A 26,952-nucleotide genomic window follows, 5' to 3' on the forward strand; every position below is an offset into this window, starting at 1 on the left:
TGATTCTCCACTTCTAGTGAGTAGGCTGGCTAGCTGCAGAGAGGGAGAAGTAGCCGGAAGAGAGGCAGAATCCCATTTGGGCCCATGGACCAGCTGCCCTTGGTTCTAGCCTGGGGGGGGGGGAAGCTCCCCCCCCGGGCTCCCTTCTTCAGAACTGTCACCATACCCAGGTCAAGAAGGATCCAGGAAAGGGAGTTACCATGCTCCCCTTCTCTGCATCTCAGTTAAAGGTGTGCCATGAACGACTCAATAGGGCTAAAGGCTATAGGGTTTAGCAGCCTATAACAGATGCCAAACTCTTTTTAAAAAGCCAAAGGTCCCCAGTCTTGTCAACCCTAACCCCTGACCTCTTCCCCGGAGGCAGAGACCGCTCCGGTTTTCAGGAGAGTTAAAGAGTCGGCACCACTTCGTAGTTCCCAAGGCTTCCTTCCAGAGCGCGGAAAACTCCTTTTCTGGACCCAACATTCCCAACAAATCCCTAATTAGTTGAGTCACCAAGAGCGCAGGACACGTAATACTGGGCTCAAGTGACAGGAAGACGGACTTCGGTTGAATATCAGGAAAAACTTCCTAACTGTTAGAGCAGCATGACAAGGGAACCCATGACCTCGGGGAGAGGTGGGGAGCGCTACAACGCTGGAGGCATTCAAGAGGAAGTTAGGCAGCCCTCGGTCCGATCTGCTTTGGTTTGGATTCCTGCCTTGAGCAGGGGGTTGGTCTGGATAGCCTTATGGGGCCCTCTTCCAAAAACATGATTCTATGATTTTAACCTGGCCAGGGTCACCCCCAAAGTCAACCTGCTTCCAAGCTGTGCTGACTTTTAGGCAGCTGTGGGGGGGGGGCAGTTTTCTGCCCCAAAGACCTACCATGGAATGGATCAGCCCTGCAAAGTGAAAAATTGTGTGTAAAAAAAAGACAGAGAGAGAGAGAAAAAACGTTTGACCTTCTTTGTTCTAGGGCTGTCCATAACTCAGGTTTCCTAGAGTATTTACAACCACACCTGTTGGATTTTTCAGAAAAGTGTTGCCCAGTGAGTTCGGCAGGAGTCCAGAAATGACGCGTCCACAGCGCAAGACATGCCAGGAATTGAAATGGAAAGAAGGCTGACAGTCCACTAGCCAGTTCCCAACAGAGCTCACAGTGTTCTTGTTAAGGGAATTCTTGTTTTAAAAAAAATGCTGGACTTTGGGAAAATGACGGAGGGAAAACCCGGCGTATTTCTTTTAAGGAAGAATGCTGAGCGTGGTGTCCTGAAGAGGGACCAGATTTCTATTGGGTTTTGACACCGGATGTTGGGTCAGCAAATCGGACTTCATGAACAAGGTGATGGTGACGTGCCCAGTTGTACGGCTACACGACAAGGGACGCAACCAGCACCTTGTTAATTCCCTGAAGCAGCTTCTTCTGGAGCAAAGAGTTCCGATCAGCAGAGGTGAAACCGATTTCCATCCATCTGTCCAGTTAAGAGCAACGCCGGTGGACCGCAGGAGTTCTGCCAATAAAAGGCACAGACGTTAACACGCACAAGCAAAGTCTGCCTCTCTCCGCCCTGGACCAAAGAGTCTCCCGTGAGAATTTCAGACCCCGCTGGGATGAATGTCAGCTTGCAAGCCGGACGGGGGGGGGGTTTCAGATGCCCTGGGCCCCTGCCAGCGACACTCCTCTTCCCAAGCTGGGGGCGGGGGGGCAAGTCTCTTGGGACCACTTCAGAGGAACGGCTCCAGGCCCCATCCATGGAGAACAAGGGGCGGGGGGAGGCACCGTCTCTTGCAAAAACCAGGTCACTGCAGAGGTCGTAAGAGGTTCCTGAAGTTTTCCAATTCTTTGACACTCGTTGAAATCCTGTATTGGAAGGGACAGGGGGAAAAAAACATCAACAGGATTCTTTGGGGTTGCAGGATGTCAATGATCAGAAAAAGACGGAGGTGTCATCCTCAGCTTCCATTTAAGAGCAAGTTTCTAGTCCTTGTGGCTGCTCTAAGAGATGTCTGAACCTAAGAGACGCCCCCAAGGATCAGATCAAGGTTTAGCTACTTTAACAGGAAGGAAATCACAGTGACACCCACAACGTCACCTTTAGAGATCAGTGCACGCCAGCAGCGTAAACGATGGTCTGCATTGTAAACAACAATTCACAGAAACCATGGTTTGTTGTGACATCTGAATGGTGCCGATGCAAAAGACATTATGCAGGAGGAGAGAGAGAAAAAGATCAGTGTTTGCACATGCAGTCTCTCAAAAGTTTGCAAACATAAAACGGCACACTCACCTTCCAAAAGCATTGAAGAAAGATACGATTTCCTGCCTTGTCAGGTGGAAGGTGTGTGAAGGACCCTTTTCCGGCATGTTTTCTATCTGGCTCTCCGAAAACAGAATTTTCAGTGCCGTTCCCAAACCTTGAGTCTGTATGCAAAGGGAAGAGGAGGAGCCCGGTTGAGTCAACAGGTCAATGTGAGCCTTTAGATGCCTTAAGTTCCATGGTCCTGGGCTGCTCAGGGGTGATGGGACGTGTAGTCCACCATACCTAGGACACTGGGGAAGGCTCCAGTTGCAAATGATTCATCCCAAAGATCTCAATAACGGCATGGGCGCCCAAGTCACAATCCTACATCAATTCCATCTTCACAAATTTGGATGCCAATAAAAATGCCTCTGAAGAAAACAGGAAGCTTCCCTTTGTATTTTGAACAAAACCTACACATCCCTTCTGTTAGAAGAGGCATTCTCAACTGCTGAGTGAACAAGAGGCATGCCTCGTCTAAGATCAAGGGGAATGGTCACACGTCTTCTTAGTACTTGAATGAAACAGGGTTCCATTTAAACGACGATAACAGAACTATGCGAATGAATGGGGCACATTTAGACAAACTAATAAGCCAACTTATTAAGTCCACATAGTCAAAGCTATGGTTTTTCCAGTAGCAATGTAGGGAAGGGAGAGGTGGACCATAAAGAAGGCCAACCACCGAAGAATGGATGCTTTTGAATGGTGGTGCTGGTGGAGACTCTTGAGAGTCCCCTGGACTGCAAAGAGAACAAATCTATCCATTCTGAAGGAAATCAACCCTGAGTGCTCACTGGAAGGACAGATCCTGAAGCTGAGGCTCCAAGATTTTGGCCATCTCATGAGAAGAGAAGACTCCCTGGACAAGACCCTGATGTTGGGAAAATGTGAAGGTAAGAGGAGAAGGGGATGACAGAAGACCAGATGGGTGGACAGGGTCATCGAAGCAACCAACATGAATTTAACCCAACTCCGGGAGGCAGTGGAAGACAGGAGGGCCTGGCGTGCTCTGGTCCATGGGGTCACGAAGAGTCGGACATGACTTAACGACTAAACAACAACAATAAGCCAACTGATTCTCCTAAGAAACACAACTTCCAGATAAAAAGTATCTTAAAAGATTGTTCAATAATAATGCAAACAGCAGTAAGCACCAAGCTGGGGAGAAAAAGCAACGTGTACACACACAGGGGCCCACGTTGTGGCTGTTGGACCACAACGAAGCCTCTATCAATATGGCAAGAGGTCCCGTATATGGTGGTGGGGAACACTGTTATTGTGTTGTAAGTGTATATGTTTTATGTATATGATTTGTTTTTGTTATAGTTATAAATAAATAAATAAATAAATAAATAAATAAATAAATAAATAAATAAATAAATAAATAAATAAATAAATAAATAAATAAATAAAAAGAAAGATCATCCCGTCTCGCATGTGGTCTCCCTCTTTTCCTGCTGCCTTCAGCTTTTCCTAGCATTATCGCATTAATTCATTATAATGCCTTTCCTTCCTTGAGAAAATGGTTCTCCTCCTCCCCACTAGAACCTTGTGAGGCTGCACACGATGGGAGGACAGTGGAACTGCCCCAAGGGATCCAGTGAGTTTCATGGCCAAACAAAGATTTGAACTCGGGTCTCCCAACCGAAGCAGTTTATACACGCTGGCTAGAATCTTATGAGTCGGGGCAGCAAAGACCCAAAGCTATATGACTGCTGCACGCAGTCATTCCCTGCCATTCGTTGGTTGTGAACCTCAACGTGCAAACGAGGGGCTTAAAACTGCACAAACCACTTGGGCAATCTGCCATACGCAGGCAGTATGTCAGAGTAGGATTCTGGACACTTTTATATAAACAAATAGACAGCTCTGACCCACAGCTATTTTCCAGCACCCACCCCATAGAAATGAATGGATCCTGTACAAGCATTTTTCTTTTCTAACGTAGCATCTTACAAGCGGCCTCTGGATGTGACAGAGCCACGATTCTTCAACTTGAGGTCCCCAGATGTTCTTGGACTGCAACTCCCAGAAAACTTCACCTTTAGCTGTTCCAGCCAGGATTTCTAGGAGATGCCATCCAAGAACCAACTGCAGACCTGACGATGGGAACTATTGCTACAGAAGGAGCTGCCAAGTCCAACCCTCAGCCCATTTTTGCCAAGACGGACGGCTAGCCATCACTCGCCAGAACATCAGGCAGGATTTTGTCCTGTCCACTCCTGCAGTGGTTAGGGATAATAAACCGGGAACTTCCCATTCAAAGCAGATGCTCGGCCACAGCGCCAGAGCCCGACGCTCCACTTCAAACGCTTCTGAGCCAGCCCTGTTCCTCTGTGCGCACTCTTGCACGCTGGTCAGCAAACCAAGAGCGACTCCATTTTTAAAAAAAATTTCGTTCCCCATGCCCAAGGACATTCTGGTCCACCGATTCGGCGATTAGCACAACAGCTAAAGCCGAATGGCCAACATGGAAACCCAGCTGTATTCTGCTTTAAAAAAAAAACCCAGTAGCAATGCCCCTGGCAAATTCAAGACTTGTTTTTCAACCCACGTGACTCACCATGTGAAGAGTAAGGCTTTTCTAAATCAGCTTTTAAAAGACACAGCAATTAAAAAAAAAAAAGGCAGAGCCAGGAGGAATAAGGGGTGTTACTTACCTGCAGCTTTCCCCAAAGGCGGCATTTAAAACATCCAACACAGTCCATGATCCTGGAAATGTTCCTGAAATGAAGCCGAACCTCTTCCTGGAAAGAGAGAGGAAGAAGGAAAACATGTTGATTGAAAGGAGTTTCCCCGGCTTCTCATTTATCTAAACCTTTCAAGCCATCACTCAGCACCTCTCTCTCAACACCGGGCAATGGAGTGTCCGTTAGCATAGACTCTTGGCCTGCGGTTCCCCTCCCTTACCTCCTCATTCCTCAGGCCCAGCTTGCTGGCTTTTTTTTTTCCCCACCTCCACGGCTAATCTCCCAGTCCCGGGCAAGAGCACAGGCTTCTCGGCCCCGCCCTTTATGTCTGAGTGGCAGATCAGCCGAGAGGGCGGGGCAGAGAAGCCTGTGCTCTTGCTTGGAACCAGAAGATCAGTTGAAGATCACGGAGGCTGAGCCTGCCAAGGGGCTGAAGGAGCCCGAGGAGACGGGCAGGAGAACAGCCGCACTGCCGGGACGAATCGGTTCATGCCCATCTCTACTCCAAAGACCTGGAAATGATCCTGAAGGCCCATAAATGGTTTGGAAAAAAATCAACAATTTTTAATTTCTTGGAAAGGGTGCAACCCTTCTCCTATGATGAGCCTCATGACACCGTAGTTAAATTGCTGTATTGCAGCCAAAACGGTGCTCAAGATCTGGGGGTTCAATCTCAGGTAGCTAACTCAAGGTTCACTCAGCCTTCCATCCTTCCAAGGTTGGTAAATGGAGTACCCGATTCGCTAGGGGGTGGGGCAAGGCAATGTGCATAAGTAACTTGTAAACTGCACAGAGAGCGTTTTAAGTGCTATGGGACGGTATATAAGCAGTATGCTTTGCTTTGCTTTTTCTAGAGCAGGGGAGGATAGTTTGTTTGTTTGTTTGTTTGTTTATTTATTTATTTATTGGACTTATATACCGCCCCATAGCGCTACAAGCACTCTCCGGGCGGTTTACAATTTTTTTAATTATACAGGCTACACATTGCCCCCCCCAGCAAGCTTTGTGGCTTCCCCCAGGGCCCTAGGGCCCCATGCTCCCTCAGGACCCCCACACTCTCAGAAATATGAAAAAATGTTTTGCAGAAACATGTCCCACGTACCCTCTAGGTGCCACAGGGGCAATTTTACCATGTTTTGAAGCTCTCCAGCACCACCGATTCCCAACCTCGGGTCCTCAAATGTTCTTGGACTAAAACTCCCAGAAGTCTCTGCCACTATCTGTGCTAGCCAGGATTTCCGGGAATTGTATTGTAGCCCGAGAACATCTGGGGACCCAAGGTTGGGAACCACTTCCTAAATGTGTCAAATTTAGGAAGTGGTTCCCAAATTTGACACATATATTGTCCCCTAGAGCAGTGGTCCTCAACCTTGGGCCTCCAGATGTTCTTGGACTTCAACTCCCAGAAATCCTGGCCAGCAGAGGTGGTGGTGAAGGCTTCTGGGAGTTGTAGTCCAAGAACATCTGGAGGCCCAAGGTTGGGGACCACTGCCCTAGAGGACGCAAGAGAGACCCTCCAGACAGAACCTGTTACCTTCAATTTGGCTGCTTCTTTCGGATTCCCAGCAAAAAACGAATTTTCGTCGAAGTGCAAAGGGAAAGATCTAAAGGCAAAAGAAGAAAAATGCCAATCAACCTAAGAGTCCTCTGCTGAAATTCTGTTTGCAAGCAGCTGGGGAGAGAAAACAAGGTCGCCGAATGAACAGCGGATTGTAAAGTAGATTGCTGAGAGGACTCCGCTCCAGGAAAGCGTAAAAGTCCTCAGAAATCTTCTAAAAGCCTGTAGACTTTTATTTAGGCCTGCACTGTGTAATTTCCATGAGTGGTTTCACAGCACTTTTATGGGATGTTGAGACAAATGCCACATTGACATTGGTTACTAAAGAAAGATCTTGTATTTTGAGACACGAATCCTTGTCAACAACCATATTTGGCAGCCTTCCCAGGAAAGCATGGTGACCAAGCAGTAAGAAAATTAAAAACTGAACAGAGTCTTGGATTTTTTTTAATCTGGTTTAGAACCCCAAATAAGAATCTGTACAGGCAGTCATCAAGATCAGAACTGGCCTCGCCCCTTTACAGTTCTCGCCGACCACAGAGATGGGAGACCAGGTATTTTATTTTGATTTCTTTCAATAATAATACAAATTACAACCACTTAGAACGGCAGAGCTGGAAGGGGCCCGATAGATCATCCAGTCCAGCCCCTGTCAAGGAGGCACAGGGGCGGAATCGAACTCCAACCTCTGGCTCTGGATCGAGAGGCCTAAACCCCAGAACTACGCAATCCTGTGAAATCACTTGTCCACTAGATCATGGCACAACCAGCTGAGCAACAGGATCTACCAATACCGTTTAGCCTTTGGAAACTTCCTTTTGAAACCTAAAGCAAGGTTGCTTGGCGTGCAGGCCACCTGCTTTCCAGAAAGAGTGTCTGAACAGACGGATTGAATGGATGGAGAGGATAAATGGCTATGCCCCAGCAATCCACTTTTTTGCACATATAAAAGCTGGCTTTGTCTTTCCAACCTGGTGTTTCCCCAACATACACGAGCCAAAGGCCATTTTAGCTGCAGCAGATGAGAGTTCAATTCTCACGCCTCTGTGGGGCAGCGGGTTGAGAAGGGCAACGTGAAACAAATTAAGCAAATGGCTCATTGGCCCTTTGCAGGGTGATGGTTTCCACCCCAAAACCCCCCAAAAATGAGTGACTGCCCTTCCAACCTTCCATCGGCGGGCACTTACTTGGTTAAACGGAGGATTTCCAAAAGGAGACTCTTGGTTTCTGTGTCTCGACTTTTGTGCCCCGTAAACAACTGGAAATCGGGGCGGTCGAAGAAAGGCAGGATTTTGGAAAGGGCCCGTAACTCAATCAGGTAGATGAAGTACAGGTTCTTGAGCCGCCGGGGGCCCTCGCCTTGGGTCAAGATTTCGTCAAAGCGCCGCTGGAATTCTGTCACGTTGGGGCCCCACTGCTTCTCGGCCCACGTGTCTTGGGAGAGAAAAGGAAAACTGTGGACGAGGGTCCCAGCGAACCATCCAGGACAGAAGTGCCGAACCGCTCAGCCGAGAAACTGGGAAAGTCAAGCTGAGGGAGTCTCAGAACTGTTCAAAGCTTAGCTTGATTTTCTGCATTCATTCATTCATTCATTCATTCATTCATTCATTCATTCATTCATTCATTCATTCATTCATTCATTCCTCACCTTTCTCCTTAAAAAGGACCCAAGGCGGTGTACATCATTAAAAAGGCAATATATAAAGCTAAAAACAGTAAGTATGCAAATACTAAAAAAAAATAAATCAAATCTCACACTAAAAATCCATAAACAAAAGCAACACAAAAAACTCATTTAAAAGCAACAAGAACACGCCATTTAAAAACCTCACTCTAGCAGCCAGTCATGAAGGGAAGAGAAAAGTCTTGGCCTGCTTGGGGAAGGACGGCCAAGATTGGGCGAGCCTGGCCTCCAGTGGGAGGGAGTTCCAAAGTCTGGGAGCAGCAACAGAGAAGGCCGTCCCCTGTGTCCCCACCAAGTGGTGGGACTGAAAGAAAGGACTCCCCTGATGATTTTAACACCTGAGCCGGCTCATAATGGGAGACACAGCCACTGAGGAGAGCTTGGAGTCCAGCCATTTAGAGCTTTATAGGTTAGAACCAGCACTTTAATTTGCACCCAGAAACATAGATCAAAGCCAGTCTGTGACATTCAGAGTAGAACCACTGACACCAGTTGGGAGGCATTTTCCCTCCGAGCAACACAACCCTTCCAAACTCTGCCTCCAGTTTGCAAACAGGGCCCACCTGAGTGGTCTTAACCGACCAGATGGGCGGGATATAAATAAAATAAATAAATAAAATAAATAAATAAACACCGTGCTTCTCTCCCGGGGGCCCCAACGGCTCAACCAGAGCCTTCTCATGGGCCCTCTTGTGCCGCTGAGAAACTTTTGAGATGGGAAAAACAAATGAAATTAATGTCTTCACGAAGCTCTGCCTCAAATACGCCTTGGAACCATGAGCCTTCACAGTGGCGCCAACCCTCTGGAATCCGGACCCGGTGGAACCGTGCTTGGTCTCCCTCCCTGCATTCGGAAGGCTTCTGAAGACGCCGCCCTACCGAGAGGCCTCCCCGGATGACCCTGCCTGATCTTTATAAATGGTGCATTGTCCTATATTTGGAATGACGCCTCTTGTTGCGCCTGATTTCTTCTGTTGGTTGGCTTTGCTGTAATTTCATGGTTGCATTGTTTAATTATTTTGCTGCACACCCCCCCCCAGAATAGTGCTTTGCACTAATGAAACAGTAAACAAATCTAAGAGAGACAGACACACAGAAAATGTCCGTCTTGATCCTCCGCTGCACTCCAGTGCGGCCAGCACACAAAACCCATGGTAGGATGATTCAGAGAAGAAGGCAGGTATAGGATTCCCTCTCCAGACAGATGTTTACTGTGTCTTTCCAAGCCCCAAATGCTGTGCTTTGCTAGTGGCAGGAAGAAAGTTTATTTAGTCTTCACTCCTCCAGTTAGTTCTCTCCAGGAAGAGACACCTTTATTGGTGATAATAAGCAGCGAAAGGGCACCCTGTCCTTTCATCACTGTTCGCTATTTTGTGCGCCCTCAAGGTGATGAATGGGAGAGAGATGACAGACAAAGTGTCTGCTGGCAGCTGGAGTTTCATCGGATTATGCCCCGCAAACGCGGAAGCATTTGAGGCTGAGAAGCGTTGAGTGGGAAGCAGGGAGACCCACCTTTCAAGAGGTACCTGGCACACAGGTGGATGTTGATGCTGGCGTGGAGCCCCGAAATGAGTTTGTAGAATGCTCGCTTCTCCACACAGAGGCCTGCCGGGCAGAAACACGTAGAGATTTAAGGAACGGCCGACAACACACACACACCCAGGCGCAGAGTGCAAAGATCCAGTTTAGCAAAGGGTGGTCTTGACGCTTGGAATAAAAGCAGCCAAGAGGAGGACGCCGGAATAAGTCCCCCAGAGCAAAACATAGCAAGAAAAAAAAAGAGTTACCTTCAAGCCAGCTGTAGAACAGAGGCCCTGGGAAAAAAGAAAAAGAAACGAGTAAAAAAAAAAAGTTGCAAAGATTTTTTCCGCAACACACCGCTTCCCATTAAAAATCTCATTTGTTGCCTCTCCGGGGAGAAGCGAGCCATCGGGGGTGACGGAAGGCTCTTTGCCGCCCCTGGACTCCTTGAAAAAAAATCTTTTTTTTTTCATCCTGAAAGATCTGTTCCTCCCAGTGGCCTTCAAGAATGGTGTGTCTCCTCTTGCGTTAGCCCTGGGAGGGGGCACAGGTTTTCCACCCCTGGCCCCACATCCAGAAGCAAGCGTCCACTTGGGGGGTGGGAAGGAAAGACCTCAAAAATACGCCTTTGGCAAAGGTAGGAGTTGTGGGGAGGGGTGTCCAAACTTTGTTCCCCACCCCACTTAAAGCAAAGGTTATGCATTTTGTCTGAAGAAGTGGCGAATTCTTAAGACTAACAACAGGGTGTAATTGTCGTTATTATTGCAACGATTACTGACTTGCCACGACAACAATAACCAGAAACTACCGGATCACTCAGCGGCGTAGGTCTCCGGCTGTGGAGCCAGAGGTTGGGAGTTTGATTCCCGCCGTGCCCCCTAGGCAGGAGCTGGACCCGATGATCTAGAGCAGGGGGTCCCCAACCTTGGGCCCCCAGATGTTCTTGGGCTTCAACTCCCAGAAATCCTGGCTAGCAGAGGAGCTGGTGAAGGCTTCTGGGAGTTGTAGTCCAAGAACATCTGGAGGCCCAAGGTTGGGGACCATTGATCTAGAGGATCCCTTCCAGGTCTGCTGTCCTAAGGTTATAACAACAATGAGGCATTTTCCAAGAGTCTTCAAGAAGGAAGGCCACCCACCCCGTTGGGCTACCTGTATGGGGATGGGGCTCTCATCATCCTGACGGGTTATTCCAGTTCCGAGCAGCGATCCTACCAGGATGCTCTGGGCTCAGTCTTTAAAACCAAGATGATCTCCTGGGAGGGAGGGAATACCTCCAGCAAGGAGGCAAGCCAGGAAGAACGAGCCAGCGGCTGCAGCCAGCTTGCTTCTCTGTTGTGATCTATGGTGGGAGGCAGTATCACCTTTCAACTTTTGACCTGCAGGGATGGAAGAGGTCATCTAGTCCAGCCCCTCTCAAGGAAGAGATGAAATGGGGGGGGGGAATCAAACTCCCAACCTCTGGCTCTGCAGCCGGAGAACTAAACCCCCAAGAACTAATCCCCAACTATCGAACGCCACCAGTTCGATAGAGGGGGGACCTCAAAGAGGTGGCAGCTGGAAAGATTTTGGTAAAAACATCTTTCGCCAACAGGAATCTTTTCCGCCGGCCCAACGGCCCTCTACTCCGAGATCGGAGGGATCCAAACACAGAGCCACAGCCACGAGGGCAGCACAGGTCATGCCAAGGTGACCGTCATCCTCGGTCATTTCCATCCATCTTAAATTTGAGCAAATTGGGGTCAGCACAGCTTCAACCAGCCCACTGCCCTTCGGCCAACTTGGCAAGTTAGTTAGCTGCACGCTAAGAAACTAGTTAGCTGTTACAGAGTTATCCCACAGGGATTGGCAACATACTCACCTTCGTTTTCTCCTGCTCCTGCGAAGCCACAAAAGTAAATACAAAAAAAGCAATCGTGAATAAATAAACTCCAGAAATCAATTATAGCTGCATTCAGTATCGTTTTAAGCCATGTGCTCTACTGCTCCCGTTTTACGTCAGCACTAAAGAGTATTTAAATTATCAGAGCTTGGAAAAGTTACGTTTTTTTCGGCTGTAACTTCCAGAATCCTCCATGTGCCATGGCTAATGGTCAGGCTGCTGGGGTGTTTGGGGAACGGTCATTCCAAAAGACAACTTTTCTAAACTCTGATAAGTATGATCCACTAGCAAGCAAAACCCACCTCCTATGAACTGATATACGTCATATTAATCATCGTGGCATTCCTTGTTTTGCTGGGTTGATAACTGACATCCATAAGGGCTAGAAACTTAAACAGCAAATGAAAGCTTATTCCGAAAGAGTTTGTCCATGTGACAGCACTAGCCTGGATACTTTTTCACATATCCTGTGTTCTTGCCGTTTTCATGCAACTGCATTCAAAATTATTTCGTTTATTGGACATACCATTCTCTGGAAAAACCATGTCCCTCCACTTTGAGAAGATAAAAATCCTAATTTCTCTGCAGCAGTCGCAAAACGCTGTACTGCAGCTAAAACTGTGCTCACGACCTGGGGTTCAAATCCCAGGTAGCCGGCTCAAGGTTGACTCAGCCTTCCATCCTTCCGAGGTTGGTAAAATGAGTACCCAGCTTGCTGGGGGGGCAATGTGTAGCCTGTATAATTAAAATTGTAAACCGCCCGGAGAGTGCTTGTAGCGCTATGGGGCGGTATATAAGTCCAATAAATAAATAAATAAATAAATAAATAAATAAATAAATAAATAAATAAATAAATAAATAAATAAATAAATAAATAAATAAATAAATTTGTTTTGCTGCTCTTCAGTCCTCCAAGATAATGAAACCACCTCATGTTATTTAAATATGTTGTGGGTTGTTTTTTTTGTTTTTGTTTTTGTTTTGTTTTTGTTTTGTTTTTGTTTTGTTTGGCTGCTCAGGAGATTTTCATGAGCTTCTAAGGGAGAAAAGGAAATTGAATTTTGCTTCCAACCGAGTTGTATTCTATCGGCTTTTTTCTTTGCTCTTTCAAAGACTTCAGGTCCTTCCTCTGTTGCCCCCTGCTTCCTACAGCCTTGCTTCAAATTCCTACATCTGTATTTAGGGAAAAAAATATAAACAGACCTCATTTTATAATTACAGCCACCCAAGCCATGCCTTTTGAACCGAGACAGGAAGAAAAAAAAACCTACCTCTTCCAGAAGCCAGTGGGTTTAAAGGCCTTTTTATTGACTGAGGTCTACGGAGGAAAGAAAAATATTTCATCCTTAGGTATAAAATACTAAAACTTAGCATATTTCTCATCAGACCTTCCAAGCGGCTGACAAAACAACTTACAACCATCGTCCACAAAACCCCAACTCAAACCAGCTGATCAAAGACAAAGCATTATAGTTCGCCGGTGTCGTTCCTCAGAAACTAGGAAACAGACCATATACAGTGGTGCCTCGCACAACGAGTGCACCGTAGAACGACGAATCCGCACAACGGGGCTGTTCTAGTGATCGCAAATGCGATCGCACACCGACGGCCCCTATGGCTCAAAATCGCAGAGCGAAGGTCGGTAAGCAGTTCGCTTACCGACCTTCGCTTTGCGACCCGCCGATCAAATGTTCGGCAGCTTCAAAATGGCCGCGTGCAGCGTTTTTACACCCTCGTTAAGCGAGGGGATGGCGCGAAAATGGCTGCCGGCCATCGGAGAAACATCGCTGTACGGTGAGTAAAGCTGCTATTGGAACGCATTAAACTAAGTTTAATGCGTTCCAATGGCTTTTTTTGATCCGTACAGCGATGTTTTCACACAGCGAGGGTTAATCCGGAACGGATTAACCTCACTGTGCGAGGCACCACTGTATTCATTAAAATAGATAAACAGGCAAACCGTTGACAGGAATTCCCAAGAATGATAGCTGGAGGAAGACAGTGAATCAATGATTTTTTTTTTTTTTGCTTATGCACCTATTTATCTCAAACGTCATCTCAGAATCTGGCCAAGGCACCTACTTGAAACAGTTCTCTTCATAAATGCTGTTCCAGATTTTCCAGGCTTCCGGACCCTTGTAGCCCGTGTAACGCTCGGGATTGAGAAGTAAATCAACGTATTCGGCGTCGGGAGAGTAGACATCTAGGACAGGAAGTTTCCAACCCCGTGAGAAAAGGGAAAACACATTCTAGAACGACACTTTAAAGGAAACTTAACTTTTTGGTAAAGGACGTATATTTTTTTTAAAAAATCACATTTCCAAAGTCACAGAACACATTGGAATGATGTGTTTTGTTTTTCACTGATTTAAGGAGTAGCATTTTCTAGGTTCCTTTTGGAATTTTTTAAAAGGACCTTTTAAGGCACTTTTTGCAATTCTGTTCTAGTTTTATACTACTCTTACTGATCGTAAGCCGACAGGGAAAGAAGTAATTGCTAATACAATTAATGCAAATTATTCTTTCCAGTACTGCTCATGTGTAACAGCTGGCTGGAGAGCTCAGTGAGGTTATCTGGCTGCAGAGCCTGAGGTTGGGAGTTCGATTCCCCCCACTGGACCTCCCGGAAGTAGAGCCAGCCTGGGTAGCCTTGGGCCATCTGCACAGTCCCAGGGCGCCCCCAGAGGAAGAGAGTGGTAAAGCACTTCTGAGTCTTCTCTATCAAGAAAACCCTGGAAAGGGTCATCAAAAGTCAGAATTGATTTGATGGCACACAGTTATTATTATTAACATGTAGTACCAACGGATTCAGATTTTAAATGAGCAAGGGGAATGAACTGTTTTTAGAAAGTAATTTTCTAAGCTCTAGAACACAGTACGCCAGAGTCTGCTAGCTTTTTCTAGCCCAGAAGCCTGATTGTCGACATCAAGCAAGCAATGACGAACCCACACAGGGACTCCATAGCTGCACCATTTTGCTTTGCAAAGGAAGGAAATACTAATATTTTCTTAAGCTAAGAAAGAAAAGGAGGACAAGTTTCCACTGCATCATGTTCGATACATTAAAATGCAGTAGAGCAGGACTCCCTATCCACGGGATCGTTAACCACTGATTCACTTATCCACTGCTTGAAAATACAGTGGTACCTCACTTAGCGATGTTAATCCATGCAGAAAAAATCACTGCTAAGCGATAACATCACTAAGCAAAAATAAAAAGCCCATAGAAATGTATTAAAACGCAATTAATGCATTCCTATGGGCTAAAAACTCACCTTTAAGTGAAGATCCTCCATAGGGGCGGCCATTTTCGGCGCCTCTTAAGCGAGGAAACACAGCGGGCAGCCATTTTGTTTACCTGGCGGCCATTTTGAAACCGCCGATCAGCTGTGTGAAAATGGGCGCTTTGCGATGATCGCTTCCCTGCGATCATCGCAAAGCAAAATTTCCCCATAGGGACCATCGCAAAGTAATCGCTTTTGCGATGGCAAAAAGTCCATCGCAAAGCGATTTCATCGCTATACGGAGTGATCGCTATCGAGGCACCACTGTACTAAATTTAAAAATAAACTCCATAATGCATATCTATATGTATTTCCAGGGTGTATTTACCTGAATGGGCCACTAGAGGAAGCCAGAGACTGTGCAAAGCATAGCATGGGTACATCCATGGTTTTTGTTTGTTTGTTTGTTTGTTTGTTTGTTTTTTGGCTTCCACAGGGTGGTTCGGCTTGGAACCCATTCCCCCCCTCCTGTTTTTATAAGTGAGCAAGGCAACCCGGAGAACAAACATAGCTGCTTCCGTTATGCCTCGCTTAAGCCTGAGGTGGGGAAAGTGCTTTTTTGAACTACAAGGACCCTGATCCCCCATTACTAGTTGAGAGAACTTGAGAGTTACAGTCTAAAGAAAGGAACGTTTTCAGATTCAGGGTTGCTCACCAAGGGACACTGAAGACAGTGACCTTGACTGATTTCAGAAGCTAAACAGGGTCCGATCTGTTTAGTTGTTTGGATGAGACAGAGAGAGAGAAATGCAGATAGCAAAAGAAACCGGGGGATCTCAAGGAAGAGCTGGCAAAGAATTTCTGGAAAGCCGCTGCTGCCAACCTGAGTTGGCAATACAGGGCAGGACGGTCTGAATCAGCAGGCGCTAAATTCCTAAGTTCCTACTTTTCTAGGTAACCACCCGGGAACAGCCTGCTTCCTTCCCTGTCATCAGACAACTGGGAAACCTGAAAACTCTCATTTATTTTTACTGTAGACTGTCTTTTCCTTTTATTTCTGCCCACCTGCTTGATTGCAAATATTTTTTTTGGTAGCATCCACAAAAGAAGTAGTTGACCACTAAGATCGCTCTCTGCCCCTCTGCTGCCGCTGTAAGCTGGAAATTGTGCTTTACTTTGCTCGAAACAATAACAGCACAGATAATCAAGTACTAGAAATACCGTCAACTTCACAGAAGCTGTCTGAAGAATCGTCATGCCGAGTCCACTGAAGCAGGGCCCTGGTTGTTTCTTCACTGCAAACCAAACCAGAAACATGTTTCGTAGTCAAACAACATGAGACGGTTGTGTGTTTTGTTGTGTGGCTCAGTGGGTTGGAGCACTCGGCTGCAGAGCCAGGAGATGGCCGTTCCTACTCCCACATTGCCTTACAGAAAAGAGGTTAACTGAAATCACCCCAGAAAAATGTGGCCAAGGCAATGACACACCTTGCCAACTGTGTGGCTTTAGACAAGCTGAATGATGTGGTCCAAGAGGAACGATGAAACCACTTCTAAGTACTTTGTACGTAGAAGACCACGGGAGGGTTGGAATTCGTCGGAACTGACCTGCCACCATCCGTTCATTGAGGTGGAGGCGGGGCAGGCACAAAATAAAGAATGGAATCCCCACAGCCTGCCCTCCTCATATGACTTTTCTTTTACCTTCACCCTGCATAAAACCAGCTTTCTCAGAGGTCTTAGTGTAATGCTATGGGAGCACAAGAGATCTCTGGACATGTCCTGTGCCAGCCTTCCACGAGCCATGCCAGGATGGCTACCCAAACTGCTGGGGAGGAAAAAAACCCACAAAAGTTGCTGAAGATAGAGCAACAGCTCCCAGCTACTGGACCTGGAAAATGGAGCAAGGGGGGAAAATTTACTTTGGGGGACTACGAAACCCAGCAGCCTTGTTCAGTTGGGGGCAGGTGGATGTTCTACTCCCCCCAAAAAAGCATGTTTCAAAGCTGTCATGGAGACTCTTCTATTTCTACAGCAAGAACTGGGAAATGGTGCCCCCCAGGGAGGCCTCCAGAAATGGTGGCATTTGCTTCAAACGAAACCTCAATAATAGCGCTGGCCATCCGAACCATTCTGGGTTTTTTAAAAAACAAAAACATTTCTGGAAGCATCTTTTGCCACTGAGGGGCCTCGGGCACCCCACGACAAATAGTGGGCTTGAAAATGAGTCTCCCAGTCCCAATAAGTATTGTTTTAGAAGAGGTCCGTCTGTGCAAGCATGTCATGTGACAATCTAACGCACCTCAGCGATCCATCAACAGCTCCCAGTCTCTCGGCTTTTTCGCAGTCATCAGAAAAGCTATTTGCATCTTCTGAATACTGCAAAGGGTGTTAAAAAAAAAAGATTAAAGCTCACGCTGATGGGTTTCCTGAAAAGCAATTCTTAAACCAAACTCTGCCCCAAGAAAGCTATCAGCTTGTTCCATTCCCAGAGTAGGCCCATGAAACAACACAGCTTAAGAGGGTGGAATATACTTTTCCGGGTAAAAGTTGGAAAGAACTGGGAGAAAATCAAGGCATGGAGTATATGAAGTATCTTTAGAAGACATTTGGCACAAAAATCCATAAAATAAAGGTTTTTGCTCACCACTTCAAATGAAAATGGGAATACAAGTACAGTAGGACCCCCCCATATCCGTGAGATCCATAAGCACTAAATCACTAATCTATGATCTGAAAATATTAAATATAGTAAAAGAAAAATTCTAGAAATATATACATTTCTAAAGCTGAAGTTACAGGAACTGCCCACTAGAGGGGAGCAAAGGCCATGATATGTACGTATCGCGTTTCCTGTAATCCACGTTTTCAGGATCTGTGGGGAGGGGGCTCGAACCAATCCCACGAGGGTCGTCCTGTACTCTGTGTGGCTATTAGACTACCATCAGCTTCTTAATTCAATAACTTGTTTCCTTTTTCTTTTAAAAAAAAACTGCAGGGGGAGGGGGAGAAAGGCTTGGACCTTCTTGATCTGTGCAAGCAGAATCAGGCTGTACTCTTGACAGCTTGCCCAGCGATTCTTCCGTAAACTTAATAACTTACCTTGTAGCTCTCGGATCTAATTCCACCGGGGACCTCCTCCTGGAAACAAAGATTGCAAGATCAAAACTTAGTGCTTTTTTAACTGATTTTTTTTAAGTCAAAGAACATCCTAATTCACCTCGTTTGTAACAAAGTTTGTGGGGAGAGCTCAGAAGCCCTTAAGCCATCTCCTGTTATCCTGGGTGATAAGATTATAAAAAGGGGAGCAGGGCCCTGGGTTCTGGGGGCCCCAAAGACAGCCATTCCCAGACTTTGGGAGGCCTTCCGAAGAGGCTCACCGCAACCACCACCATAAAATTCTTACAAAAATAGTGGCTACTTTTTTGTTGTTCTTTCGGAAAGCCCTACGCTCCTGGAAGGAAGTGGAGAAACGGAGGGCTCGAACCGACGGCTATCTGAAACATTTTGGCTAAGCGTTACAAAGTTTGCTCAAAGCCAATTTTGCATTGCGTGTCCAGATGCCCATATATCCAGTTCCTGGACCAACTGATGTCACTGCCCACCCAGTGGTAGCTGTCCACTCAGTGACATTTTTACGCTGTGGCTGAAAGCCCTTTCAGTGTCCTCTTCCACTGTTTGGCTCTCTGCCCTTTTCCCTTTTCCCCGTCTGTGGCCTTCCACCCACCCACCCCGCCCCTCCCTTCTTCTCTGTCCTGATCCCAAAGTTGCTGCAAACTCCAATCTCTAAACTCAAAAGGGTCTCTCTCTTTCTCACTAGTGGGGAATAATTTATATAAATATCTGTCTGTGTAGTGGGGAACAATCAATCTCTCTCTCTCTCTCTAAATTTCTACATGGAATCTAGTGCTCATCTGAGGGTGCAGTTAATCAGGCCGCCATTCAACGGGTAGTGCCTGCCACGGCCCCCCCTTTCTTTTCCCCACAGCCAACCTCCTTCCATGAGAAGGGCCCCTCCGGTCCTCCAAAGGCCGCCCCCAAGCCATGCCCTGCACGCCAGGCCGGAGGGAAGATGGATCAACCCGCCCCGGACTTACGGACGGGCAAGGCTTCACCGCACAGTCTCGAATCCCGCAGTGGCTGTTGTCGTTCCAAAACGGACACGGCTTCTTCAGGTTAACCTGGGGAGACAGAAAGCAGAGCAGAGGGTGCAGCTGGGTTGATTTCCGTTTTTCATCACAGACTGGAAAGAAGGAATGTGTCGGAGGCAGGAAGCGAGACAGAGTTTCCGGCAGGATCCTCACGTCTGATACGGCCCTCAGATTCCTTCTCATGATCCAGTTGAAACAGAAGTAAAATCTCCCCCCATTGCTACTGATTCCCACTTTTATTCCCACTGTCTCGCCCTGGTTAACGTGCTTTAGACTGGAAGGTCCGTGGGGCAGGGACCTGCCCTTTGGACAAAGGACTCTGCCCTCTGGAGGCCACCAAAGGCCACTCGGCCACCCGCAAGAGAGCGGCCGCCTTTTCCGAACAATACAGAAGCCAGCCTGCAGGGGTGCTCAAGTACGATGCCCATCGTTCCCGTCCAGCGTGGCCTTTGTGGTAGAGATCACGAAATCTGAATTCTACAAGGAAAAACTGCTTGTTGGATACTGGATGAGATGGCTGGAGAGATTTTTAAAATGTAACTCATCACATGTGGAAGATGCCGGATTGGGGAGAAAAAAAATTTAAAACTCCATTGCTCAATATTTGTCACTGGGAAAGAAATTTACTGGCATGAAGTATGTGAAATAGATGTGGGTTTTTTTTTTAAAGAAATGCTTTCTTCCTTCCTCTCTCTCTCTCTCATATGCATGCAAGCACATGCGCGCACATGCACGCACACATACACAAGGAAGTTTTAGATGTTAACCAATGGTTAGAGTCATGCTAATGCCGTTTCGTCCCTTACACCTGACTCATAAGGAAAAGTTTGAAGCAATATACTTCTGGGTATATTCTGTTGAAATGGGAACGGCGTGCACAGATCTCAATGGTCTTGGAATTCCAGACCTTCCTATCCATCGAACAAGGAGTAGGAACAGCAAAGGATGATGGAAACCGGCAAAGGTCGGAAAAGCTGAATATTTCTGCCCCACCCCTGCGTCAAAGCAAGCTCGCCGTTTCAAAGAAGGCTCACCAGCAGGCAAAAGCGCGGGCAGTGAATAAATCAAGAAAATAACCTTATAATATCTGAAATAGTCGCTTTCTAGGAGTTTCTGCAAGCGGGGAAAAATCTGGTAATTGTTGTAAGCGTCTATCGTCTCCACGTCGCAAGTACAATCATCGAGATGACCAGTGACCTAAAAAAAAAAGAGAGAGAATTTTTGGGGATCTTTCTTGGCCACAGCAAGAGATGAACGAAGCACAACAGCCACATTTGATAAAGAAATCCCTATGCTGTCATTTAAAAAAAAAAACATTAAAGTATTCTCAGGAAGTTCATATTTTAGTAGACGATACGAAGGCATAAAATCCTTTTCTGAGTATTTTCTCGTCCAACGCTAAACCCTTCCCAACTGGTCCCTCCAACTTATGGGAGGGGGGAGAGACACATAACCTCCATCTTTTCCAAAGTCAGAGGATGGAAGAATTTTAAGCAGCCTACCCTGGAGGATGGAAAAGTTACTTGGCAGGATTACAGTTTCCAGCATCACGCAGCAGGCTGTCACTGTTGGGAATTGGGGGTGGGTGGGAAGTTGGTTCATTGGCCTTGTCGCCTGGGGAATTACCAGAGCTGTTGTCCAAAAGTAACTTTTCAACCTCTAAGTGATTGGTAACTATTCACACACACAAAACCCTCATCAGATGGTTTGGTTTATGGGTCCATTCCGACGTACCTACAGTGGCTGCTCTTCGATTCTGGGCTATTTCGTTTCTTAGTTTTTGGGATGCAAGAGGTTCCGTCTGCATTTTGCGCAACAGCCTGGCAACAAACGAATCATCGATCGGAAATGCTGGAGAGCTCAGGGGCTGAGGCATATCTGGCTGCAGAGCCAGAGGTGGGGGAGTTCAATTCCCCCACTGGGGCTGGACTGGATGACCCGCAGGGTCCCTTCCAGCACTGCAGTCTTAAGAGGATGAGGATGACACTCTTTGGACTCTGCAACTCCCAATATTCCCCAGAAAACATCCTCAAAACCAGCAGCAGCACGAAGCTCTGAAATTCATTCAGCAACGAAAACAAAGAATAAATAGAGATGTTGTTTAAAGCCCATTGTTTAAAGGAAGTCTTCAAATCTTGGTATCAGTCTTTTTCCCACTTCCTTCTCAAGTCAAACCCCGCCCAGTAAGAAACGGAGTCCAAAGAGGCAGCGTTTCCCCCAAGCGGAGCAGACACGGCTCTTCCCGGGTGAGGAGGAGTTGTTGCGGATGGTCTGACAGGCACGTAGGCAAGGAGGAAATTAGCAAACACTAGAGGGATGCAAATCCCGACTCATTTCCTCTTCAGCTTCCCCCGTGAACACCTCTGTCCGTGTTCTGAGCCGGTGCATCTCTGCTCGGGTGTGCGCCAGGACTGTTGACACAGCTTTGCAAGCTGGCAATCATGGGGCAGCCACTTCCTGCCTAGTTTTAGCGTGTCTGCTTCAGCGGGCTTATTCTTCATGGCCTTTTCTTTGAAACGACAACTCTCAGAACCCTTCGAGCACCACGGCCGGTGTGGTCGGGGAACGACGGCCCAAGAACACCGCATTTCCCAAGCCCCGAATCCTTTCGAACTCGTTGGGTTTCCTTGCACCAAGCGCGGCGTCTCCTCCTGGACTGCCTCGCAGGATGGGCACAAGGACGACAGGGGAGGAAGGAGAACCCCGTTCAGTGTCTTGAGGTGACCACAGGAAAAGCAGGACAGAGAGGTCATAAATAAGCAAACCGAATGAACCAACAGCACTGAAGCCTCTGCTCCTGAAGTCCGCAGTGGGTTTCAGTTCCGTCTCATGATGGGATGAGATTTACGACACAGAGGCCATCGGGATGCTCTTCCTGCCTGAACTCCGACTGAAGAGTTCCACCACCAACAGCGCTGCCTGATCGTGGCTAAAGAACAAACCTCCTTTAATCAGGGTTTGAAGCCGATTCAGAACCATTGTTTAAGCAGATCGCAGATCAGCTTTAGCTCAATTTCCAAAGCTTTGCTTTAACTGTCTGGTTCCAGCAGGACAGAAGAACTGACTTCCAAGACAGAGAGGAGAGAACCATTCAACCCCATGGTTTTTAACCACGGTTAAGAATGTTAATAGTGGGATATGGTGGCACTGCGGGTTAAACCACAGAAGCCTCTGTTTTGCAAGGTCAGAAGACCAGCCGTCATAAGATAGAATCCATGCGTTGGAGTGCGTTCCCATTCATTGTCCCAGCTCCTGCCAACCTAGCAGTTCGAAAGCATGTAAATGTGAGTAGATAAATAGGTACCACCTCGGTGGGAAAGTCATGGCATTCCGTGTCTAGTCGTGCTGGCCACGTGACCACGGAAACAGTCTACGGGCAAATGTCAGCTTGGAGCTGGGACTGAGCACCGTGCCTTAGAGTCGGACACGACTGGACTAAATGTCAAGGGGAAGCTTTAGCTTTACCTTAAGAATGTTAATATCACCTCTTTTATTTTCACAACCTGTAACCAACACTTATCTTCATCAAGTGACACTAGAAGCCCTAATCTGGAAAGAGGTCATAAAAGTCAGATTCCGGAGCTCTAAGTAGCTTGCAGTTTGGCCGCAGGAACACTGGGGTCAGAGTTCACCCAGCCAAACTGAAGTCTGAATTGAATGAAAGTCAAAAGGGAGACCGCTCACAGCAGCTTGTGAAAAACAAAGAATGTAAATCCCCAGCAGTAACTTAAAATTCGCCTTGACAACATGCACTGCACCGTACAATACTGTATATATATTCCATGCACTGGAACAAAATATATAACAGAGGAATGAGAGCAGGAAGAACTAGTCATAAGTGATCTTCAGAACAGAGATGGCAAAGTTGACAAGGGTGGCGGGCGAAGGCGTACGGTTTCTATTTCCTTCTGAGCTGACAGGCCTCAAGGCTCCGAGTGGCAGCTTGACAGTTCGGCTACCTCCACCGCTAGATTATTTGCGGTCACCCTTCCTGTCTCGATTTCCATCTTCACAGCCACTTTCGTCATTACTAGTAAAATGCAGAAGAAGGCTCAGACTAATTTCACCCATCTTTGTATATTTTTGCAGCCTGGACTTTTCATCCATGGAACCGCTCAGAAACAGCTTGGCACAGCTTAAGTCGCTCAGTAACAACAGTAGTAGTAGTAGTAGTAGTAGTAGTAGTAGTAGTAGTAGTAGTAGTAGTAGTAGTAGTAGTAGTAGTAGTAGTAGTAGTAGTTACTTGTCAGAGCATCTGACTCCAATGTCATCTGCCAAACCCACCAGATCCTCCAAGACCAGGCTCCTCCGGGTGGCCACCCCGAGGGAGGTCCAAAACCCTTCCACTAAAAGCAGGGTCTTCTCCGTGGTGGCCCCAACTTTGCTCCCTCCCTTTTGTAATTCAGAAGAATTGTTCTGGTGCCATTTTTTTAAAAAAAATACTGTTAGTGTTTGTTTAGCTTTCTGTATTTTGTTTTAATCTGCTCTTCAACCAACCAGAAGTGTTTTTGCGCTAATGGGGCGGTGTGATGAACCAACCAGCCAACCGACCAACCGACCAACCGACCAACCGACCATCCAACCGACCATCCAACCGACCATCCAACCAACCAACCAACCAACCATCCAACCGACCATCCAACCAACCAACCAACCAACCAGCCAACCAACCAGCCAGCCAGCCAGCCAGCCAGCCACATGCATAACAGGCACAACAGATATAAGCAAGTACCAGCCTAAAAACCTTCCTGTGCTCCAATGGAAAGTAATTTAAAAAGAAATTGAGGGAGTGGGATCTGAGCTCATCTGCAGCCCCAACCACAGGAGAAGGCTGGGCATGAATTACTCTGAAGCCAGCCAAGAGACTGACCGTGTGCAGAGTAACAATAAACAACAGCATACGTCATGAGTGTCCAGAAAACCTGCCCACGTCCCTGTTGGTTTAAGAGATCAGACGTTCTAAGTGAGGAAAACGATAGGCGAAAGCAAGATGGAACATCCCGCAGATATGACTGACTCTTTTCTGCTTCTTTAGCACATTTTGCCTAGAACTTTCAATTCCGTGGTCTCACATCTGAACACATCAACGTATGCTGAGAAATTGCTGCTCATTTGCCACAACAACCTGCGGACGAGAACCTGGGAGGTCTCCAGAAGCTTGCACGCAAAGGCACCTGTAATTAGCAGATGAAAACCGAGCCCTTTTGAGCTAAGACTGTTGAGCAATCAGAAGCCCTTTTAATAGAGAGGGTGCATCATCCTATAGATGTCTACTCAGAAGTAAATTTCTCACTGGTCCAAAGGGACCTGTTCCCAGCCCAGTGTATTTAGGACGGCTGCTTTGCAAAGGAAGATCCTCCGTTTCCTTGCTCATGCTGCTGAAGCAGAGCATTCCATGGGGCCGGCAGGAACCCTAAAGGTCATCCAGACCAACCCCCTGGAGAAGCCAGACAGGGGGACAGAGCTAAAGCACGCCTGGCCCGTGGCTGCTCCACCACAGTTTCAAAATACTTCTCCCAGTGACGGAGCCTCCTCAACCCGCCAAGGGCGCTGTTTCGCCCGTTATCCTCTGGGAGCAGAAGGAAGGAAGGCTTTAGGGTGGCTCTCGGCCACGTTGACTCCTCGCCATGAAGAGTGAAAGGCAGACAAGGAAAGGAGAGGAGAGAAATTTGCACTGTGATCCTTCCTTTAACCCAAGGAACATGTGCTGCAAGCACGCAGGATTAATCATATTATTATTGGGGAAGGATTTATTTTATGGGGCTATGCAAACTACAGTTTTAGACTGTTAGATTTCTGGACTACAACTTCCAGAATCCACACACACAGCCAGCCTGGCCAGTAGGTTTGCTAGCTTGGGGATTCTGGGTGTCGGAGTCCAACAAGTAAATGTTCCCAGCTTGGCCGCACGCCAACTCCTAGGGAATGTTTAGCCATTCCTCACACGCATTGCTCTTTGCTGCAGGCCGTGCGACCCTGTAAGGTGGTCCCAGGATGATGAGGATGATGACAGGGTGTCTCAGGAAAGCTGCTGTTTGGGGATGACACAAGATCTCCCCAAGAGAGTTGCCTCAGGACCACAAATGCCTGCAAAATTTTCCTCGTCACCCTATCATTCATTCCAAGCCGTCTCTTATTTATGTGGTCTTCGCCACAGAGGTGCCTCTGAGCATGGGCTGAGTGCCCACCCTTCTCCAAACCAAGGCTGGAAAGCGGAGGGGGGGTCATTCCCCATGGTGGGCCAGGCCCAACTGAAACGCTGCATTTACACTGGGGAAAGCCCCAGGATGTAGCTTGGTGGGTTGGAGCACCCAGTGGAGTCACAAGTTCGAGACCCCCACTGTGCCTCCTGAGAGAGGAGCCAGCCTGTGTTGCCTTGACCAAGCTGTATTTGGGGGCGGCAGGGGGTTCCCAGAGCCCCTCCAGAAAGGGGGACTGACTGGGACACCAGTTCAGAGGGCCTCCAACCTAGAAAACCCTGGGGAAGATCACCCTCAGTGGGGAATTAACTCCCAATACTGTAGCGTCGTGGAATGAGCTAGGACTCTGGGGAGCCGGGTTCAAATCCCAGCTTGGCCATGAGGAAAGACAGCAACACTAAAACAACAGTTTTAAACAGCTGCATAACTCAGGGGCTGAGATCTCTAGGTTGGGAGGTTTCACCTCCCCCCCATCCCTGTACCTCCCTGATAACTCCATGATCCATCGGGTCCCTTCCAGTTCTGCCCTTCTAATAATAATACTTTTTTTCTCATCAGAGATATTTTAAAAAACTCCACAATATTACAAACAGTAGTACACACAGAGTGTAGATCTAACAGATACTTACAGGGTTTTGTTTTGTTTTGTTAAAATCTATACATTATCTGTCAATGTTTTTATAATTTTGATTGGCAAATTTTAATTAACAAACAACATCAACACCAACATCATCATCATCATCAACAACAACAACAACAACAAAGGTGGATCTACTGCAGGATGGCCTCGATGATCCGCAGGGCGCCTCCCTTCTCCCCCAGTTCCAGGGTCCAAGGGGGCCTTCTTCTCCCCTACCCAAAACTCACCCCCTCCGCCGCCCGGTGAGTGAGCCCTGCGTCGGGGTGGGTGGGGGGCACTGGAGGGCAAAGCCACCCGAAGGGGCACACTGCCTACACACAGAGAGAGAGAGAGAGAGAGAGAGAGACACAAACACACACACCCTACCCGGGTGCCCCGGGCAGGACCAGGGCAGGGCATCGGGCGCTGCGCTCTCACCTGGCAGAAGCAGCGCTGCTCGGCGGCGGAGGAGGGCGGCGGCGGCGGCGGCGGGGGTTGCGCGCAGGAGGCGCCCCCGGCCACGAGCAGCAGCAGCAGCAGCAGCAGGAGATGGAGGCGCCGTCGCCACGGCGCAGGAGGAGGAGGAGGAGGAGGCGAGCCGGAGGCGGCGGCGGCAGCGGCAGCGTCCGCGGCAGGAGGCATGGCGCGCCGGCGGGTAGTTCGGGCGGCGCGCGGCGCGGCCAGGCTTAAGAGCGCGGATGGCCGGGCACGCCTCCCCGCCGAGCGCCTTCCTGCCTCCCCGGCCCGCGGGCCGCCCTGAGCTGGCCGCGCCTCATTGGAGGGCCGAGGCGGAGCCGGGGATTTCCGCCCAAGGACACCCTTCGCGCGGGGGGGGGGGACGGAGGAGGGCTTCCCCGCGGAGGCAGGGCGCCTCCCGGGAGCGGTCCCGCGGGTCGGCAGCCTTCAAGCATCATGGCCATCATGAGCAGAGTCGTCCCTCTTTTTTAAAAAAAGAGGTTAGGACTTCCAGGATTAGAGAGGAAGACAAAATAATAAAGAATAAATACATTAAAAATTTAAAAAGAAGTGTGGCGACACCTAAAATAATAATACTCTTAGATCTGCAGAGCTGGAAAGGTCCCCCTGGATGATCAACGCATTCCCTGCCAAGGAGGCCCCGGTGGGGATTCGAACTCCCCACCT

General features: G+C 47.9%; 1 protein-coding gene across 1 annotated transcript; it reads right to left on the minus strand.

Annotated features, from left to right (window-relative positions):
- Window positions 1-1,623: 1,623 nt before the first annotated feature.
- ERO1A (endoplasmic reticulum oxidoreductase 1 alpha) lies at window positions 1,624-26,604 on the minus strand. Its single transcript, XM_020811303.3, has 16 exons — window positions 26,248-26,604; window positions 20,068-20,187; window positions 18,937-19,020; window positions 17,942-17,980; window positions 17,142-17,218; window positions 16,062-16,135; window positions 13,699-13,819; window positions 12,888-12,934; window positions 11,596-11,613; window positions 10,004-10,030; window positions 9,729-9,821; window positions 7,720-7,966; window positions 6,509-6,578; window positions 4,945-5,031; window positions 2,270-2,403; window positions 1,624-1,842 (listed from the first exon to the last, which is right to left on the minus strand). The coding sequence occupies exons 1-16, from the start codon at window positions 26,449-26,451 to the stop codon at window positions 1,782-1,784; spliced, it is 1,503 nt and encodes a 500-aa protein (XP_020666962.3). The 5' UTR covers window positions 26,452-26,604; the 3' UTR covers window positions 1,624-1,781.
- Between the last annotated feature and the right edge of the window lie 348 nt (window positions 26,605-26,952).

The sequence above is a fragment of the Pogona vitticeps genome, chromosome 1, assembly GCF_051106095.1.
Source record: "Pogona vitticeps strain Pit_001003342236 chromosome 1, PviZW2.1, whole genome shotgun sequence".
NCBI classification, from domain to species: domain Eukaryota; kingdom Metazoa; phylum Chordata; class Lepidosauria; order Squamata; family Agamidae; genus Pogona; species Pogona vitticeps.